This window comes from Rhinatrema bivittatum, chromosome 4 (genome assembly GCF_901001135.1).
Source record: "Rhinatrema bivittatum chromosome 4, aRhiBiv1.1, whole genome shotgun sequence".
NCBI classification, from domain to species: Eukaryota; Metazoa; Chordata; class Amphibia; order Gymnophiona; family Rhinatrematidae; genus Rhinatrema; species Rhinatrema bivittatum.
Window position 1 is genome coordinate 259,862,751 of NC_042618.1, and position 21,592 is coordinate 259,884,342.

General features: G+C 43.8%; 1 protein-coding gene across 1 annotated transcript in view; it reads left to right on the forward strand.

Annotated features, from left to right (window-relative positions):
• Positions 1–21,592, forward strand: part of PHF21B (PHD finger protein 21B) — an 888,545-nt gene that overhangs the window by 340,265 nt on the left and 526,688 nt on the right. Inside the window, exon 4 of the mRNA XM_029600063.1 lies at positions 6,904–7,176. Within this exon, the coding sequence (XP_029455923.1) occupies positions 6,904–7,176 (273 nt within the window). The remainder of the gene's footprint in view (positions 1–6,903; positions 7,177–21,592) is intronic.

Below are 21,592 nucleotides of genomic sequence, written 5' to 3' on the forward strand. Positions count from 1 at the left end.
GCTATGAAAGTTAATTTAGTAAACCTTTGTGATCTTTACATGGAACGATGGTATATACAATGTCGAAATAAATAAATAATATAATATAATATATATGTGATATTTTTGTCCATTTTCATATAAAACCTTAATATAAATGCATACCTTAACTGTGTGCGTAGAGGTTGGGCCTGTGGGTATGTATGTGCAAGGCTGTAAGGTTTGCTTAAGTTGCCTAATACCCTGCTTCAGTCTAGCTCTGCCTGCACTGGCTCCATATAGGAATGCAGGATTCCATATGGAATTGTGCTGCTTTGGGCCAGGCTCTCTTCAGCCTCACTCTTGGAAGGATTTAATTTTCTTTTCTTTTTCTTAAGCCCTGGAGGAAGCTGGAAGCATGGATCACTTCTGGTTCCCCCTTCCCTGGAGTAGGTTGGTAGAGCAGAGCCTAGGGAACCCTAAAAGTAGCATTTTGTATAGCACACTGTTAATATAAATATACTGGGGTAGATCCCTGACAAGTGAAGGCAAGCTACTATCATAGAAAGGGAGGAGTCAGCCAGAAAGAAATGCTTGTGCAGTTTTAGTGAGGCTTCTGTCAAAGATAACTAGGCTTTGAGGGGGGCAGTTGGCTATGGAAACAGTGAGTCTCCAGGAGAGAGTGGGGTGCTGAGAAGGAGTGAGACTGGGAAAGAGTGTAGGCTGATGAAAGGCTGGCAACAAGCAAGAATTTTTACATAATGATTTGGAAGTACAGGAGTAGGGAGCACTTGCTGAGTGAGCATGTGAACAGCAGCACAACAGCAAATGACTTTGTGTGTGTGAATGAGCTACTGGTTGGCATTATGGTTGTCTCATTAACTGGCAAATGGTTCAATATTTTAAAGGTTGGCAAGCAAAATTAACTCCAGACCAGCATATATATGAGAGATGAAACCAAACTTGTGGAGGGCCCAAAACATTGCATGGATGGAAGGGAAACTGCAGTTCAGTTGGGCCATTTGAAATTTGAATGTTCTCTACTGTATAAGTTTTGTCTCCATAATAAATTAATCTGACAACTAAGATGACTGGTCTTTGTTTGCTTGATCAGATTCCTGGCTATTATAAACCATCTACCGTTTTGTTTCTTGGACCCACTTAAAATTTGGCACACATGTCCGCATGGCAGGACTATTTTATAAAATGCGCATATGCGCGCTTATAATTATAAAATGGCATGGCCCTGGATGCAGGCCAACACACCTGCAGAAATATGCACCTACATGGTTTGAAAGTTACTGTTTTGATGAATACTATTGAAGCTGCTGTTAGACCAAATATTAGTTCTCATTACTGATATTGTTTCTCAACACTGATAGGTACCTCCTGTGATTCATTGATTGGCTATAAGTGAAATTTAGGATTCTCAGCCGATATCCATTTTCCAAATGAGGGAGAATGGTGCTGAGGGAGTTCATATTCTTTTCAGGAATTTGTTTAATTACCTTAAATGTAGAATGGGGTGCTGGCTTCCTGAACTTTTGGGATCAGAAAGTATTTGGAATTTAATCCTATTTCCTTTTCTGAAATTGGGACTGGTTCTATGGCCAGAGTTTCCAATAAGTAATCTATTTCTTTTTTTATTATCTGAAGCTGATCTAGAGGTACTAGCTGATATTGTAGAAGATTGATTGGTGGTAGTTCTATAAAATTCAAACAATAACGTTCTAAAACTATTTTCAGTATGCAACTGTCTGTGTGATAACTGAAAATTGATCATGAAATATATCAGTCTTCTCACTGGAAACAACTACAAAGTATTTTTGTGTGGACTGTAGAGCAATCTTCTGTGGACTTTTATCTCTAGCGTGAGGTATTGTTTGCTTTGCTATTGATGAGACTGCTGTGGCACTTATGGACATCGACAGTAATAGGGATAAGGCTGATCTGATCTCATCTTAGAAGTTAAGCAGGGTTGGGCCTGTTTAGTATTTAGATCTCCTAAGGAAACAGTAATCATGGCCAGCTCTATGGCAAATTGTACCCTAGGCAAAAATCAGCTCCCTACCAGCTCTTCAGCATGATGAGTGATGTGGGCAGTGCCCAGGGTGTCCTCTGCTCATGATACCCCAGGAGACCACCCAGCATGCCCTATCCAAAGGAAAGCACTGATAGTAATAGTGCCTTCTAAAAAGTGGATGCTGGTATTTCTTTTGCAAAGAACGTCCCCTAGTAGCAGCTGTTAATGTTTGGAGCATGGTGCAATGATCGTTGATCATTTCTACTGCCTCTTTTACTTTGTCTCCAATCATATTCTCTCCTAATTAAGGTTCATTAGCCTTCTCTTAGGCCTGATACCTTAAACCTCCTAACCCCTATTGCTGTTGCTGAGAACCTAGACAATGTATCAAAGGCATGATACTTCAAGAATCCGACCGACCCACAAGAACAACCCATGCAGGTACTCTACACACCCCATCCCTAAAGGCAGCACATTCTACTCACACCAGAGAGAGAGCCTTCTCCATCGCTCTCCCCACCCTCCTACGCCAAGAGACATCCCTGCAAATTTTCAAGAAAGGAGTCAAAACATGGCTATTCCGACAGGCCTATCCCGACACAAACCAAACTTAATTTCTCCCCAGCCCCCCCTGTTCGAATTTCCCCCTCCCCATCCTAAGTTTCCCCCCGCCCCTCCCATGGATACCCTAGAAGAAACAACATTCCCCTACGGCTTAATTTAATTTATTTTTTGATCATGATCGGTTAATGTGTACTTTTGTAAGAAATAGTATGTTGCTCCAAGATTACATTGTTATGGTTTTACTTTATTTTATTCTTTATACATCGTTTTGTTTTAATGTTTTATTGTATCGCCCATCTGAGTTCTTTGTAAACCGGCATGATGTGCTGCACGAATGTCGGTAAATAAAAAGTTAATAAATAAAAGTTAATAAATAAATAAATAAATAAATAAATATTATTCTTTTGTGCATGCTGTAACATCATCGATATATGGTAAACAATTGTCTTGTATCTCTGGCGAAAAGACATGACATGTTATCTTAATTTTTTTTTTTTTAATAAAGTATTGTATAAAAATTGGACCATCTGGAACTGGTGAGTTGTACAGCAGCATTCCTAACTGAAAAACTTTTTCATCTGCTATGTCCAAATGTTTTCCATCTTTTCCAAGATGTGTGCTGGACAAAAACTTAACATTTTTGCTTTCTTTAAAGTTGTTTCCATGATCAAAGATGAGACTTGTACATTGTACTCTCAACCTAGTATAAATCTCATCTTTTTATATCTTTCATCACTCCAAATCACATAAAATCTTTACTGATGGTACTTGTGCTGTTTGTATCTCTGACTGTGCATGTAAAACTGCCCCCCAAAAACCTAGCACACCACCAAAACCTCACCCCAAGTTCAGAATGCCGCTTCTTACAGTGGTATAAAAAGTTGACTAATATGTGTGCCTCCCCAGAGGTGCTTTCTCTCTCTCCCCCTTCCCGAAACAGGATTTGCGATAAATATCACAAATCCCAGTTCGGCCGTAATACACAGCTATCGCAGGCATAATACCTGTTACGCTCTCCTCCTCCAGAGGGGAGGAGATAGCAGTCTGCTGTCGCTCACCCCGCCAGGAGGGCGGAGTTAGCAAACTGTTCTGCTTTTCTCCTGAAAGGGGGAGGAGTAGCAATCTGTCATGATCTGCTCCTCCAGAGGGGAGGAGTTAGCTATCTGTAATGCTGACCCTGCCAGGAGGGCAGAGTTAATAATCTATTAGCGAACTGCTGTAGATGCTCCTGTATGGGAAGGAGGTGAGTAGACAGGGTATACTGGATGCAAGATGGTACATGCACAATAGTAGATGTCTGCAATGGTCTCTATGCCACAGAGAGTCTTCAGTATATTCAGGAACAGGAGCCGTAGGCGAGCACTGGTTCCTCTAAACAGTCTGTAATAAGAACTCACAATAGCTGTATATGAAATGGCTTCTAGAGTAGAAGAGAGTCTGTAAAGGATTCTAGGAACATGGGCCCTCGTGGAGCGAGTATCGGTTCCTATCTGCAATCTTGCCAATATAACTCTTGATCTCTGTACCTACGATAACGTCTTGGACGGAAGGGAGTCTTCAGAGCAATAGGAATGTAGGCCCTCATGGAGCGAGTACCGATTCCTATCTACAATGGAACTCACTGTGTTCACGTCCGCAATCACTTCCAGGCAATGAGGAGTCTTCGGAGTATTCCGGCAATCAAGAAGAGAGAGCAGAGCCCCCATGGAGTGGGTACTCCTGGTAAGTTTGAAAAGGCCAAGCAGTGGGGAAGGATTCCCCTGGCTGACTCGGATCATTGTTGCAAGTATCGTGGACTGTCGAAGCAAGTCCTGTTGGAGTTCCTTGCTAACTCGTTAGAGGTTAGCAAACAAAGACCTTTTAAAGGAAAAATGGATGATGTCACTACGGGGGATGCCCCCGAGGTTTGCGCCCTTGCTGGTACAAAGTCTGGAGCGCGCCCTTATGTCATCAGGAACATGGCGGATCCGTAGCGTCAGCCAGCCCAGGGACACCGGGACCAAGAGGCAGGGAGAAGCCGCGCCTGCATCTGTCCGTCAGAGCCGAAGGGAGTTGCTCCCAAGGTAGAGAGGGTGGAGCGAGGGGCGAGAAGAGGCACAAACGCAATAATACCAGGAAAAAAGGTGTAGTTATTTCTGACATTAAATCCCACAGTAGCATGCATTATAGTATTGCATGCAAAAGTAAGCACCCCTTATTTTCATTTACTCCGCCCAAACTGTTCCTACAACTAAATTTGTCTAATTTGCATATGTATCGCGAGAAGCATTATTTATCACATGCGCTATGGTATTATCACACTGTTGGTGCCCTAACGCCCATGATAAGGCCCTAACGTGATTTGAAAATGACCCCCTTACTTAGCTGGCTATGTCTGAATATGGACCTGTAAGTGTATAGGGAGATTGGAGATACCATCAGTTATTTCTCTGTTAACCTTGGAAGATTTTAAGTTAAATCCAATATCTAAACTTAAAAATTTAGGGATTATGTTGGATTCTTTATTAACATTAGAATCTGATGACTGCAATATTCACCTGCTGTGTGGCTTGGCCAGTTAAACTTAGCCAGATAAACCTAGCTGGGATATTCAGCAGTATGGCCCAGCTATCTTAAAATTAACTGGATAAATTTATCCGGCTAACTTTAGGACAGGTGTATGGGCCAACCAGAGATAGCCGGATAAGTTATCCAGCTAATTCTGAATATCAGACTTAGCTGGATAATTATTTGGCTAATTCAACTCCTTCCTGATCTGCCTATTCCCCACCCCTGATTTATCCAGCTAAATACTTAGCTGGATAAGTGAGTTATCTGCTATATGGCGACTGCTGACCATAGCCATAAACCTAGTTGGGATATTCAGCAGCACCACTTAGTTGGCTATGCTAGTAAAGAGAAAATACTACAAGCTATTTTTAATTGAGCAACTGAAACTATTTATTGACCATCGGCCTTTCGATCAGCACTGCAAACATTAATAATCAGCACCATTGACAGGGTTGCTCATTAATTGCAAATATTCCAGAATGTGGCAGTGAAGGTAGTTGGTAGTTTGTCAATTTATTTATTTATGTATGTATTTATTTATTTATTTATTTGTTTGTTTGAAACATTTTTTACCCGCCCTTCCTATGTTCAGGGTGGGATTCAACATAACAGTCATAATTAATAAAAACAAAATTAAAAATTACAAACAATAATTATTAAACATACATCACATAATACAAAAGCTAAAAACATAACAACAAGGGAATATAGTACTATTCCTCTATTAAATCAACTACATTTCTTACCAGTGGCTGAAAGGGCTAAATATAAAATATTGACACTGGCTTTTAAGATTTTGCCTGGTATGTATTCACCTCAATTTATATCAAGATTGACTCAGTAATTCTATAAAAGATCGATTTTCTCAGGTTGTTTATTGAAAGTTCCTTTTGTAAAGTATATGATACTCTTGTGTTGTAGAACAAGGGCTTTTCCAGTGATGGTTCCAGCCATCTGTACTGACTTACTGCAAGAGATTCATTTGAAAACAAACCTTAAAAATGTTCTTATTTTCATTATGAAGGGGATAATTCCAAAAGAGTTGGTGGAATTCTAGCATAATTTATTGTGCCTTTTAAGTATTTCATTATACATTATTTTTAAGCTGTATGTATTGTGAATTTACTGTTGTACACCATTTCAGATGTTCCTATTTTTGATGTGACAAGGTAGTATAGAAATTATAAAAAAAATAATTAAATAAAATTATTTGGAAAGGTTACTCATGTGTCTAATATTTACATTGAAATGTATGGCCTACTTTCAAGTGGGACACATGCTACTAGTACTTTAAATGATTTGATGACAAATGATACATCATTTGAAAGTGCTATTAAACTGCTTACACCTGATGAATTTTTAACATTTCTGCTTCCTGTATTGTCTACTTTAAAGTTTTAAAATTATAAAATTAACCATATTATGTAACATTAAGATGACCATCAACAATGTCATACAAATGATGATATTTCAGTACCCAAACTATTGAACATGTGTGCCATCACATTACTTTGTGATGACAGATGTCAGATGACTAAATGGGAGTCACTTAAGTTTTCCATAAAGCTGTGGGTTTATTTTTTGATACTGGCTTGACTCAGAATGCACCAAAATGGCGTCACTGTTGCACACATTGCAGCCTGCATGACATTGGCATCGATTTTTGCATCTAAAATTTAAAAAAGCAATGGATCCACTTCCTTACAGGGACAGTACCCTGATGAGTACTTCATTTACATAAGAATGGAGGTATTTTGTGTTCCTTCATTCTTCAATAATTGTTTCTTTTCTCTTTCTTTCTGTGGCAGAAGCTGGCAATCAGGAACTGTCCCATGGGAAGTGTAAAACCCATCCCTCTCATTAAGGCACCCAGCAGTCAGAGTCTTGCCATTTCCATCATGCAGGCCAAGGCCCCTGTCACCATGGTGACAGCACACATCAATGGCAGCCAGAAATCAGCAGCATCAGCCAACTTAGAGTCCCAGCAGACAGCCCCAATCAATCTGCAAACCAGCAACAAGCTGATGGGGAACACTTTAAACTTGGCGGGAAGACGAGTTCCAGAGGTCTCACACTCACAGGTAAGAACATTCAAATCTTTATGGGTAGAAATCATTTGTGTGTTGGGGAAAAGTATAGTGTTAGGAGTATACTACCGTCCACCTGGCCAAGACGGACAGTGAATTGCTAAGATAAAGTAGGGAAGCTAACCAAATTGGTAGTGCAGTAATAATGAGAGATTTCAATTACCCCAAAACTGACTGGGTAAATGTAACATAAGGATAAATAGAGAGAGAAAGTTCCTGGATGGAATAAATGTCAGTTTTATGGAGCAATTGGTTCTAGAACCGATGACATAGGGAGCAATTATAGATCTAATTCTTAGTGGAGCACAGGATTTGGGGAGAAAGGTAACGGTGGTAGGGCCGCTTGGCAATAGTGATTATAATATGATCAAATTTCAATTAAGAGGAGAAAGGGGGACAGTAAGTAAATCTATAGCTCTAGCGCTAAACTTTCAAAAAGGAAACTTTGATAAAATGATGAAAATAGTTAGAAAAAAACTGAAAGGAGCAGCTACAAAGGTAAAAAGCATGCAAGAGGCATGGACATTGTTAAAAAATACCATCCTAGAAGCACAGTCCAGATGTATTCCACACATTAAGAAAGGTGGAAGGAAGGCAAAACGATTACCAGCATGGTTAAAAGGTGATGTGAAAGAGGCTATTTTAGCCAAAAGACCTTCATTCAAAAATTGAAAGGATCCTACAGAAGAAAATAGGATAAAGCATAAGCGCTGACAAGTTACATGTAAGACATTGATAAGATAGGCTCAGAGAATTTGAAAAGAAGTTGGGCACAGAGGCAAGAACTCACAGTAAAAACTTTGTTTAAGTATATCTGAAGCAGAAAGCCTGTGAGGGAGTCAGTTGGACTGTTAATGATCGAGGGGTTAAAGGGGCACTTAGAGAAGATAAGGCCATCGAGGAAAGATTAAACAATTTCTTTGCTTCGGTGTTTACTGAAGAGGATGATGGGGATAAGGTTTTCCTGGATAATGATTCAGATGAACTGAACCAAATCACAATGAACCTAGAAGATGTGGTAGGTGTGATTGACATAGTGAAGAGTAGTAAATCACCTGGACTGGATGGTTTACACCCCCACATTCTGAAAGAACTAAAAAATGAAATTTCAGTAATAGTTGCGATGAAGAAGGTACAGAGAAGGGATTGGCCACTGTTGGAAACAGGATGCTGGACTTGGTAGACCCTTGATCTGACCCAGTATGGCAATTTCTTATGTTTTTATGTCCAAAAGTGGACAATCCAGGATACAAATACCTCACAAGTTCCTAAATATTAAATCGATCCGATGCTACTAATGCTGATGATAAGCAGTGGCTATTGCTTAAGTCAGTTTGACTAGTAGCAATTTATGGATTTCTTCAGGAACTTGTCCAAATATTTTTTAAACCAGGCTATGCTAACTGCGTTAACGACATTCTCTGGCAATTAATTCCATAGCTTAATTGTGCATTGAGTGAAAAGAAATGTTCTCTGATTTGTTTTAAATGTTCTACTTGCTAACTTCATGAACTGCCCCCTAGTCCTTCTATTATCTAAAAGAGTAAACAACCAATTCACATTTACATGTTCTAGTTCTCTCATGGTTCTGAAGACCTCGATCTTATCCCCTCTCAGCTATCTCTTTTCCAAGCTGAACAGCCCTAACCTCTTTAGTCTTTCCTCATAGGGGAGCCATTACATCCACTTTATCATTCAGATCATCCTTCTCAGTATCTTCTTCAGTGCATCTATATCTTTTTAGATATGCGTTGACCAGAATTGAACACAGTACTCAAGCTGTGATCTCAACATGGAGCAACACAGAGGCATTATGATATTCTCCGTTTTATTCACCATTCCCTTCCTAATAACGCCTAACATTCTGTTTGCTTTTTTGACCACCATAGCACACTAAGCCAATGATTTCAATGTATTGTCTACTATGACACCTAAATCTTTTTCCTGGGTAGTAATCCTCAGATGAAACCTAACATTGTGTAACTATATACACGGCAGAAGTTATTTTTCCCAATTGCATCACCTTGCACTTATCCATGTTAAATTTCATCTTCCATTTGGCTGCCCAATCTTCCAGTCTCGCAAAGTCCTCCTGCAATTTAACACTATACACTTGTGATTTAACTACTCTGAATAATTATGTGTCGTCTGAAAATTTAATCACATCACTAGTCATTCCCCTTTCCAGATCATTCTCAGAGATGTGGTGAAAGGAGGATAACAAATGGGTCAGTGCTATATCAGGGTACAAATAATATTGCAGTGATAGGGTAGATCAACTTGGTTGGGGGGGGGGGGGTGAGAATTTATGTTCTGGATGGCATAAAGTCCAACAGGATAAAGATTATGAAGGAGTCTAAATGCACAGTAGAATCTTTATGGGTAGAAATCCTATGTGTGTTGAGGTAGAGTATGGGGATAGGGGTATATTATTTATTTATTTATTTATTTATTTATTTATTTATTTACATTTTTATGTTGCTAATGCAAGATGCTCTAAGCAGCTCACAGTGTGATGTATATAAAATTAAAATGAACAAAAGTAGATCATCACAACATAAACAGATAAAGCTGTGAAATCCAGCATAACTATTAACCTGTCAAACTCAACACAAATCAGCTGTATGCAAGTCTGAATAAATATGTTTTTAATAAGCCTTTAAAGTTCTTGACACAAAATGATCAGATGTAGATGAAATGCTAAGAGAAATTAGGGAAGCTATCAAAATCGGCAGCACAGTAATAATTAGGGATGTGAATCGTGTCGGGTTCGGCTGGGGGGGGGGGAAATCTGATCGTTAGAGATGTGAATTGGGATCGGTTCCGATTCCAATTCACATCACTAATTTTTTTTAGTGAGGCCCGCGCCGATAAAAAAAACAACCCACCCCGACCCTTTAAAATTACCCCCTTAGCCTCCCCCACTCTCCCAACCCCCCCCCCCCCAAAAAACATTTTACACATACCTGGTGGTCCAGGGGGGCCGCGGGGAGCGATCTCCCATTCCCAGGCCATCAGCTGCGCTAAAAGAAAATGGCGCCGATGGCCCTTACCATGTGACAGGGGCCGGCCAATGGCACAGATACCCTGTCACATGGTAAGGGCAAAGGGCCATCGGCACCATCTTTATGAGTGGCAGCCGATGGCCCGAGAGCGGGAGATCACTCCCCACGCCTTCCCCGGACCACCAGGTAATTTTAAAAGGTCTTGGGCTGGGGGTCGGGAGGGTGGGGGAGGCTAAGGGGGTCGGTTTAAAGGGTCGGGTGGGGTTTTTTTTTATCGGGCCATCGGCGCCATTTATATTAGTGGCAGCCAAAATGGCGCCGATGGCCCGAGAGCGGGAGATCGCGCCAGGACACCCCCCCCCCCACTGGACCACCAGGTAATTTAACATTTTGGGGGGGTTTGGGAGGGTGGGGGAGGGTAAGGGATTGGTTTTAAAGGGTCGGGGTGGGTTTAGGGGTTGTTTTGGTGTGCCGGTTTTCCCGCCCTCCCCCCAAATAATTCCCGTGCCCGATTTAACGATTTTTGACGATAAATCGGGGGAATTTGTATTGTATCGCGCACTCGTAACGATTTTTGACGATTTAAAAAATATCAACGATTTTTTTAAACGTCAAAAAACAATTCACATCCCTAGTAATAATGGGAGATTTCAGTTATCCCAATATTGATTGGGTAATGACTGTGTCATGGAGCATTTGGTTCAGGAACCGATGAGAAAGGGAGCCATTTTGGATTTAATTCTTAGTGGAATGCTGGATTTGGTGCAAGAGGTAATGGTGCTGTAGTGATCATAACATGATCAAATTTGTCTTAATGACTAGAAGGGGGACAATAAGTAAATCTACAGCTCTAGCACTAAACTTTCAAAAAGGATATTTTAATAAAATGAGAAAAATTATTTTAAAAAAATTTGAAAGGTGCAACTACAGTGGTTAAGAGTATACAAGTGTACACATATATCATCTTAGAAGTGCAGTCTAGATGTATTCCATACATTAAGAAAGGTGGTAGGAAGGCCAAACTACTGCTGGACTAGTTAAAAAGCAAGATGAGAGAAGCAATTTTATCCAAAAGAACTCCCTTCAAAAATTGGAAGAAGGATCCATCTGAAGAAAATAGGAAAAAGCAAAAGCATTGGCAAGTTAAATGTAAAACATTGATAACACAGGGTAAGAGAGAATTTTAAAAGAAGTTGGCTGTAGATGCAAAATCTCATATTAAAACCTTTATAAATATATCCAAAGCAGGAAGCCTGTGAGGGAATTGGTTGGACTGTTAGGTGATGGAGGGGTTAAATGGGAACTTAAGGAATATAAGGCCATTGTAATATAGTACCATAGTATTGTCGGCAGAAAAAAACCAAATAGTCCATCTAGTCTTCCCAGCAAGCTTCCCATGGCAGCAACTGCCACTTGCTGCAGGTTACCCCATGCCTAATGTTAAAAATAGTAATACTACAAGCAAAAACAAGCAACTGTCAAACCTATAACTAAATTACGTGGTGACCAGCCTTCCTGATAATTTAGACAATGCTGCTTGAACGTTCTTTGCTTTTGGACTTGGCCATAGCAGCTTTATCCCTAGTGTCAGCATATTAGTACACCAGACCATAAAAGCTGGTGCCCAGCATTGGCTTTCTTCAGAATCCAATACTTCCATGCATCCTTTTCTTCATTATCATCCTCAAGCCTTTAGGGATCCACAATGTTTATCCCATGCTCTTTTATATTCATTTGCTGTTTTCATCCTCACCAGCTCTTCCAAAAGGTCATTCCAGGCATCCACCACCTTCTCTGTGAAAAGATATTTCCTTATGTTGGTTCTGAATCTTCCCCCTGGATTTTTATTTCGTGACCCCTATCTACTGTTTTCTTTCCAACAGAAAAGGCTCAAAGTTTGTGCATCATTAAATCCTTTCAGGTATCTGAAGATCATTATCATATACCCCCTGCACCTCCTCTCTTCCAGGGTGTACATATTCAGATCCTTCAGCCTCTCTTCATAAGTCTTCCAATACAAACCCCACACAATTTTGGTCACCCTTCTTTGGACACCTCAATCCTGTCTGTATCCTTTTTGAGATACAGGCTCCAGTACTGGAAACAGTACTCCAGGTGAGGCTTCACCAAGGACCTGTACAAGGACATCACTGCCCCTTTTTTTGTACTTATTATTACTCTCTTTATGCACCCCGGCATTCTTCTGATTTAGCTATTGCCTTGTCACATTGCTTCACCATCTTCAGATCACCTGACACTAGGGATGTGCAGAAGGAAAACATTTGTTTTGTTTCGTTTTTTGTTTCGATGGGACCCAAATTCATTTCATTAGTTTCATAGGGGGGAAAACCAATTTGTTTATTAGTTTCATTCGTTTTTCGTTTTCCCATTAAAGTGACTGGGGGAAGTATTTGCAGCCTATTTTTGGCTGCAGAATTGGGGTTTGCTTATCAATTCTGATGAAACTTCTGGGGAGCAATCATCAGAACGGGAAAAGAGCTCCAATGTACTTAGACTGTGGCAAAGTGGCACGCATAGCCTAAGGCACACTTTCTCATGGAGTGGAGGAGTAGACTAGTGGTTAGAGCAGTGTGCTATAAACCAGGAGACCAGGGTTTGAGTCCTATCGCTCCTTGTGATCTTGGGCAAGTCGCTTTACCCTCCATTGCCTCAAGTACAAACTTAGGGGGTCATTTATCAAAATGTGCTAAGGCATTTTTGCATGCGTTAAGTGCTTATTGCATGCAAAAAGCCCTGTTAACACATGCTATAAGCCCTTACTGCATGTGAAAACATCTTTAACACATGTGATAGCACCATATCATATGGTGCGATGCAAGTTTGAAAAAGAGGAGGGAATGGGCTGGGTTTGCCAGTCTGCGAAGTGCTATCGCACAGACTTAATGCTGATTTTAACTAAACCTTTTTCAGTAGCGTTAAGCCGTGTGATAGCTTGCGTTACCCAGGTAGAGAGTCCATCAAGCTAGGTTAAGAGAACCTTGCAAAAATATCATCTTGGAGTGAGTTTCTTCACTCCGAAGGTCATCAAATCTTCACAAGAGACCACTGTTCTGTTCGTATGTCTCAAGTTGAATGTTAGAGTGGCCCCTAACCCCCTACACTAATACCTAAACCTCACCTCGAGTTACTAGGTGGGCCTCCCTTAGGGATACAAATACCTATCTAGGGAGAGGGCATCATGGCTAGTCTCTCTCTCTCTCTCTCTCTCTCTTAACCATGCTCCCCCAGTGGTTGTATGTAGGAAATACAACAGGTATGGCACTTATCGCAAAGACTGAAAATGCATTTGCTATTTGCACTAACTTAGCTCTTCACAAAGGTAATTATCACAAATTGCGATAAACTGTATATTAGCATAACACACACCCCTTTTGCTTTCGCATGCGATACTTATCGTATTTTGATAAATCCAGGCCTCAGATTGTAAGCCCTCTGGGAATAGGGAAATACCTACAGTACCTGAATGTAATCCACTTTGAAGCACTAAAAAAGTGCGAAAAGCAGAATATAAAAAAATCTAAATAAATAAAGGGGTAAAGAGGTACCAGGAGTGGCAAGAATGCTTTAACAGAGGTGCAAAGCAGCAGGGAGAGTGTCAAAAACACACCACAGCTTCAAAAGAGAGCATCGATAACAGATGCATGAACCCTCAAAGGCAGCACGACAGGCAAAGTGGCATCAACATCCTACAGCACAATGAAGGGGGAACATAGCAAGCAGAAAGGGTGTCAGAAAAAACCACAAGGTGCCAATAAAGGGACAAAGCAGCAGAAAGATTAGCATCAACACACTGAGGAACCATGATAGTGGCAAGAACACCACAAGGAGTAGAATCGTCTGGTGTATGGCAGCAAGGCAGTGTGGCAGAAAATTGATAGGTGCAAGACAGGCTGGCAGAGCGGAAATAGTCTGGTCCCTGTGGTTTTGATAGGGACAAGACAGGCTGGCAGAGCTGAGGTAAGTTAGCAAACAACCTTCTCAGATAGAACCCAAAAAGAAAGTGCACTGTGTGCTATGTGTTATGGTTTTGAGGTGTTTGAGTGGATTCTTAGGTACTGTGGAGATGACCATGCCCATGGGGAGGAGCCCCGTGAGGAACCACAGTACCAGGCTAGACTCGAGGCACACAAACACAGATTTGTCTTTTATTATACAGCTGAGTTATACCACCAGAGGTGGCAGTAGTGAGGTGATCCAGAGGTAGCAGTCCAGGAACCCTCGGCAGAGGGGACCCATCTCACAGAAATAGTATAGGGAAATCCGGATGCAGGTTCCCAGTGCAGCAGAGCTGTGGATGAGACAGACTGAGAATGTTAGATTACTCACTAAATTGATAGCTGTAGAGGTGGAGATCCCAGCAGACAGAAATAGTTGAATACAGGCACCGAGCCCGGGAGAGCAGGCCCTCGAGGAGCGAGTACCTGATCCCAGATAGGCACCTGAAAGAAAGCAAAGGTCCCCCGAGGAGCGGCTACCCAGGTTAGAGAAATACCCCGAAGGGCAGAGAGAGCTTCCTGCAGCAGCAAGGAAGCGGCAGAGTAGCTCAGACCGGAGGCTTTCCATCCATTCACGATCCTTGCTAACTCGATGAGCTAGCAAACAAGAGCAGGCTAAATACCCGGATGGCGTGACGTTACTCGAGGGGGACGCACCCAAGGCTCCTGCCATGAAGTGGATAAAGACGTGGGTGGCGTGCGCGCGCGCGCACCCTAGGAGGCCCTTAGGAGAAACATGGCGTGAGGCTTTGCCATTGCCATTCCGGGGACGCCGGAGAGAGCGGCATGCAGATGCGGCGGTAGCCATCTTCCCAAGGTTAGCGGGGAGAGCAGAGAGAAAGGTGAGGCACAAAGGTCAAAGCTGTCTGAGACCAACGGACGCAACAGTACCCCCCTTCAAAGGGCCCCCTCCAGACCTCCTACCTGGTCTTGGTTTCTGAGGATGCGTTCTGTGGTATTGTTGGAAGCATCTCTTTATCCATGATATTAGCCAAAGGTTCCCAAGAGTTTTCTTCAGGTCCATAACCCTCCCATGACAGGAGATATTCCCATATTCTGCCTCTCTTTCTCACATCAAGGATGGCATCTACCTTGTACTCGATGTCTTCTTCTGCATCAATTGGTGTAGGCTCAGGTGTCTTGGTGGAAAACTCGCTAAGGACTAATGGTTTCAGTAGCAAGACATGGAACGCATTATGATCTTCATCGCTGGTGGAGGTTTCAGACTATGTGAAAGTACCCAGTCGTCGGAGGATGGGAAAAGGTCCGACAAAGCGAGGAGCAAAACGAGCTGATGGTAGCTTGAGTCTTAGATGTTTTGTTGACAGCCAGACTTTGTCACCAGGCTGGAATTCAGGAGCCTTGCTGTGGTGAGCATCATAGCCTTTCTTTGCTCTGTGTCCTGCTTTTTGGAGCATCTCTTTAGTCTTATTCCAAAGTAGTTGAATATCTTTGGCAGTAGATTGAGCTGCCGGGGATGACACTGAAAGTGGAAGTGGTAAGAGTGGTAATGGTAGTCATCCGTAAACCACTTCAAATGGTGTAGATCCAGTTGATGTTGCTGGATGAGAGTTGATGGCGAATTCAGTCCAGGGCAACAGTTCAGCCCAGTCATTTTGAAGTGAACCAACGTAGGCTCAAATGAACTGCTTGAGTGTCCTATTCATTCTCTCAGTTTTCCCATTCGACTGAGGATGGTATGCAGAGGTGAAGTCGAGAGAGATATCAAACTTCTTGCACAAAGCTTTCCAGAACTTGAGCTCCTCTGTCAGAGACGATGTGCTTTGGCATGCCGTGTAGGCGAAAGATGTGGATGATGAAAAGTTTTGCAAGCTCCATGGCTGAGGACAAGCTAGGGAGAGTCACGAAGTGAGCCATCTTTGAGAAATGATCCACTGTAACCCAGATGGTGTTGTTACCTCCAGAGAGAGGTAAGTCTACTACAAAGACTGTAGCAATGTGAGTCCAGGGCTCATCAGGTACTGGCAAGGGCTGAAGCAGGCCCCAAGGACGTCTGGGCGGAGGTTTCTGTCTGGCACAATTGGAACAAGAAGCAATATAGGAGAATGTGTCTTCCTTCATGGTGGGCCACCAGTAGTACTTCTGCAATTTAGCCAGAGTTCTTTGTTGACCAGGGTTTCCAGCCAGTTTCGAATCGGGAGCCCATGCTAACAGTTTTTTTCTTAGGTTACCAGGTACAATCGTCTTGCCCACAGGTACGGGATGTGTAGCTGACAGGATGACTCTCTTTGGGTCGATGATATGCTGGGGTTCATCAGGTACGTCCTCAGAGAGAAATGAGCGAGATAGGGTATCTGCTCTGACGTTCTTATCTCCAGGGCGGTATTTTAGCACAAAGTCAAATCTGTTGAAGAACAGGGACCATCTCGCCTGCCTATGGTTTTGGCGCTGAGTGTGAAGGAGATACTCCAGAATTTTGTGATCTGTGAAAACAGTGATCTGATATTGTGCACCTTCAAGCCAGGGGCGCCACTCTTCGAACGCCATCTTTATTGCCAGTAGTTCTTTATTCACAATGCCTTAGTTCTTCTCCATTGGTGAGAAGCGTCGGGAGAAAAAAGAACATGGATGCAAGATCTTAGAGTCACTGGACTAGCTTAACACGGCCCCTATGCCTACATCCAAGGCATTGACCTCTACGATGAAGGGCCGGGTCGGATCTGGATGTCGGAGGCATGGCTTACTCAAGAAGGCGTCTTTCAGTTTCTGAAATGCTGTCACAGCTTCCGTAGACCAATTGGCGACGTTGGAATGTTTCTTAGTCATTGCTGTTAGTGGAACAGTTAATGAATAGAAATTCTTGATGAATGTTCTGTAGTAGTTGGTAAATCCCAGAAATCGGCTAAGCATCTTTAGACCAGTGGGTTGTGTCCATTTTTGAATGCTCTCCAGCTTCTGTGGGTCCATCGGGAAACCTTTGTTTGAAACAATATACCCTAGGAAAGGCTCTGATTCCTTGTGGAATTCACATTTAGACAACTTGGCATTTAGACGATTCTCGCAGAGTCTTTGCAGCACTCTTTTGACATCTTCCAGATGGGTATTCAGGTCCTGGGAAAATATCAAGATGTTGTCTAAGTACACAACGATACATTTATAGAGTAGATCACGCAGAATGTCATTCATCATGTTTTGGAATACAGCCGGGGCGTTGCACAGGCCAAAGGGCATCACCAGGTATTCAAAGTACCCATCCTGGGTATTAAAAGCCATCTTTCATCATCGCCAGAGCGGATGTGAACCAGGTTATAGGCTCCTTTGAGATCAAGCTTGGAGAATATCTTGGCTCCCTGTAGTCTATCGAATGGCTCCGAGATGAGTGGTAAGGGATAGCGGTCTTTCACAGTGATCTCATTTAGACCTCTGTAGTCAATGCATAGACGTAATGTTCCGTACTTCTTCCCCACAAAGAAGAAGCCTGCGCCAGCAGGAGACTTGGAGGGTCTTATGAAGCCTTTCTGAGGATTCTCCTGTATGTACTCAGATATAGCTTTATTTTCTACTACGGACAGAGGGTAAACCCTTCCCTTGGGTGGTTCTGTGTTAGGCTTCAAATTCATGGCGCAGTCGTAGGATCTGTGTGGAGGTAGTACGTCTGCGACTTCTTTGGAAAATACATCTTGAAAAGATGCATTTTGAGGCGACAACCCAGGCATCAACGGGGTAGTTGGCATGCAGGGTATAGGGGAGACCTCCATCAGACATTTACATGACAATCTGGACCCCAACGTGAAAGCTCCAGAGTGGCCCAGTTGAATTGAGGCATATGCTACTGCAGCCATGGTAGCCCCAGTACTAAAGGGTGCATGGCCTTCTCTAACACAAAGAAGGAAATAGTCTCTGTATGAAGAGCACCGGTACATAAGTTCACTGGTTCGGTGAGCAGGGTTACTTCGCCCAGTAAGGGCTCCCCATGAATAGAAAATAGAAGTAGTGGAGACGTCATGGTAGTGGTGGGGATCCGCAGGAGTTCCACCAGATGCTTCAAAATGAAATTGCCTCCTGCCCCATAGTCCACTAAGGCAAGAGTGTGGTATTCTAAAGGTCCGCAGATTAAGGATACAGGAAGTGAGAGTGGAGGAGAGGGTGCAGTTAGATCTAAGAAGAGTCCTCTCACAGGACTTAGGTCTGCCAGTTTCCCGGACATATAGGGCGTGTTTGTACAGCATGACCAGCTTGTCCACAGTACATGCATAGCCTCAACCTCTTTCGCGTTATTCTCTTTTTTGAAGTCAAGTGACTGCGGCCTAATTGCATTTGTTCTTCTTCACCAGCAACTGGACCTGAGGAAACAGACTTGGGTGTAGACTTAACTTGAGTTTCTCCCTGAAGGGGTCTTCTAGGAGTCTTGGTCTCTTGAACCTTGTCGCGAAGTCTGCGATCTATCCTTGTTGCCAACTTCATTAGTTCAGCCAAGGTCTCAGGCATCTCATGAGCCGCCAGCTCGTCTTTCAACTGGGAGTTCAGTCCTTCAAAGAAGAGGGTCTTCAGGCATTTAGGGTCCCAATGTAATTCTGACGCCAACGTTTTGAATTCTATGGCGAAGTCTGGTAAAGGATTATTACCTTGCTTCAGGTGAACCAATGTAGATCCTGCAGTCATGTACCGGGCAGGGTAATCGAATACTGATCTGAACAGTTCAAGGAACCCGGCAAGATCATGCAGGATAGGGTCATCGCGCTCCCACAGCAGAGAGGCCCAAGCCATCGCTCTTCCATCAGATAAGACAAGATGTAGGTGGTCTTGGCATAGGCTGTAGGAAAATGATTAGGTTGCAGGGAAAAGTGCATGCAACATTGATTGATAAATCCTTTACATTTCCAAACTTCCCCTGAGAAGCGTGTTGGAGCAGATAGAGGTACAATTGTCTTGACCGTCACTTCTGGCTGTGTAACTTCTTTACCTGTGGTGGTAGGTGTATTCTTCTGTGCGGGCAACTGGTTAAATGCAGCAGTCAAGTTATCCAGCGAGTTCTGTTGTTCGGAGATTCGCTGGGCCAGACCTGGAATGGCCTGCATTGCGGTGAGCTGAGCCGAATCCATGGAGTTAGCAATCTGTTATGGTTTTGAGGTATATGAGTGGATTCTTGGGTACTCTGGAGATGACCGCGCCCACAGGGAGGAGCCCTGTGAGGAACCACAGTACTAGGCTAGACTCGAGACACGCAAACACAGATATTCGTCTTTTATTATACAGATGAGGTATACCACCAGAGGTGGCAGTAGTGAGGTGATCCAGAGGTAGCAGTCCAGGGACCCTCGGCAGAGGGGACCCATCTCACAGAGATAGTATAGGGAGATCCGGATGCAGGTTCCCAGTGCAGCAGAGTTGTAGATGAGACAGACTGAGAATGTTAGATTACTCACTAAATTGGTAGCTGTAGAGGTGGAGATCCCAGCAGGCAGAAGTAGTTGAATACAGGCACCAAGCCCGGGAGAGCAGGCCCTCGAGGAGCGAGTACCTGATCCCAGGTAGGCACCTGAAAGAAAGCAAAAGGCCCCCGAGGAGCAGGTACCCAGGTTAGAGAAATACCCCGAAAGGCAGAGAGAGCTTCCAGCGACAGCAAGGAAGCGGCAGAGTAGCTCAGACCGGAGGCTTTCCATCCATTCACGATTCTTGCTAACTCAATGAGCTAGCAAACAAGGGCAGGCTATATACCGAATGGCGTGACATCACTCGAGGGGGACACCCCCGAGGTTCCCGCCATGGCATGGAGGAAGACGTGGGTGGCGTGCTCGCGCATACTCTAGGAGGCCCTTAGGAGAAACATGGCATGAGGCTTTGCAATTGCCATTCTGGGGACGCCGGAGACAGCGGCATGCAGATGTGGCGGTAGCCATCTTCCCAAAGCTAGCGGGGAAAGCAGGAGAAAGGTGAGGCACAAAGGTTGAAGCCATCCGAGACTGACGGACGCAACACTATGCTTGCATAAGGTAGAAATACAGTGGACCCTTGACTTACAAACTCAATTGATTCCAGAGGGCTGGTTGTAACTCAATTTTGTTGTAAGTCAAGACTATTTGTTTCATAGGAAATAATGGAAATACTCATAATGCATTCCAAACCTCCCAAAAGCACCCTTTACCTAACCATCAGCTATATAATTGAGCATTTTCTGACTATTTTAAAGTCAGAAAATGCTAAATACAGGTGATGTTAACTCATGAAGCGAAGCTTAGCAAATGTACCTCTTGTAACTGAAGAAATATTTACCTCCATATTTAACAAAAAATCAAGAACCATATCTAAACTACAAACTTGACATTTTGAGGGTGTTGCGTGCCCCGTCCGCGCCCGGCCCGCGCACGAGCCTGCTCACCTTACTAACTCCTTGGCATGTCATGGGTTGGCCTCCCAAGCGGCAGCTGCGAGCTCCGCTAGGCCTCGGCGTCCCGTGGCGGCAGTCGCCAGGACTTCCACTGTGCACCAGGCCTTACGCCGGAGTATGACGTCTCCAGTGGCGTCGTCTACGCCCCTAAGCGTGCGCACACGGACCATCCGGCCTCTTGTAGTGCCAGGGGCGGGTCCTAGCCCCGCGGCGTGCCCTGATTGATGGAACAATATATGGAAGTCCCTGCCTGCACTTCTTTGCCTTGGCAATCGGTTCGACATTGTATTGTGTGCTAGGTTGCTTCCGCGTTCACAGTCTTGTTCTAGTCTTGCTCCAGCCTTGTTCCAGGATCCTACTGTTCCAGCCTTGTTCCAGTGACCTACTGTTCCAGCGTCTTCCTCTTCCTGTGTCTGTCTGTTCATCTTCCCAGGTAGTACCCTCGGACTGTCTTTCTGGTACTGACCTCAGCCTGTTTCTTGACCTTCCTGTCTGCTGCCTGCATCCTGACCTCTGCCTGCCTTGTGATCTCATCTGACCTCCGGAACCTGACCTCTGCCTCGTTGACTACTCCTCAGATTGATCCTCGGATTCTGACCTTGGCTACCATTGACAACGTCTCCTGATTCTGGCTCTGTCCCTTGCCTTGTCATCGCCTATGCTGTTTGGGCATTCCTTGCCTCTCCAGGCCAACAGCGTGAAGTCCGACCACGCTCCCTTGCTGATCGTGGGCATGCCTCTCTACTACCTCTCCAGGGGACCCTGTGAGGCCCACCTAAGTCCAAGCGGCCCGGGTCCCTACGAGCTCCATCCGGGGGGACCTCAGGCTTCCAGTAGTGAAGCTCATCCAAACCTCTTGTCTCCTCCTGTGCTCCACCCCCTGGGGGCATATGCTTCCTGGTCGCTACCAGGGAGCCATTCTCCACTGCTCCAGGACAAGGGTCCACCTCCAAGCGCAACAGGTTGCTAAGGCCATGGACTCGGCAGAGTCTCCCACCTCCCGGGCCCTACTAGGTTTGGCCGCCACAGTCCAAGAACAT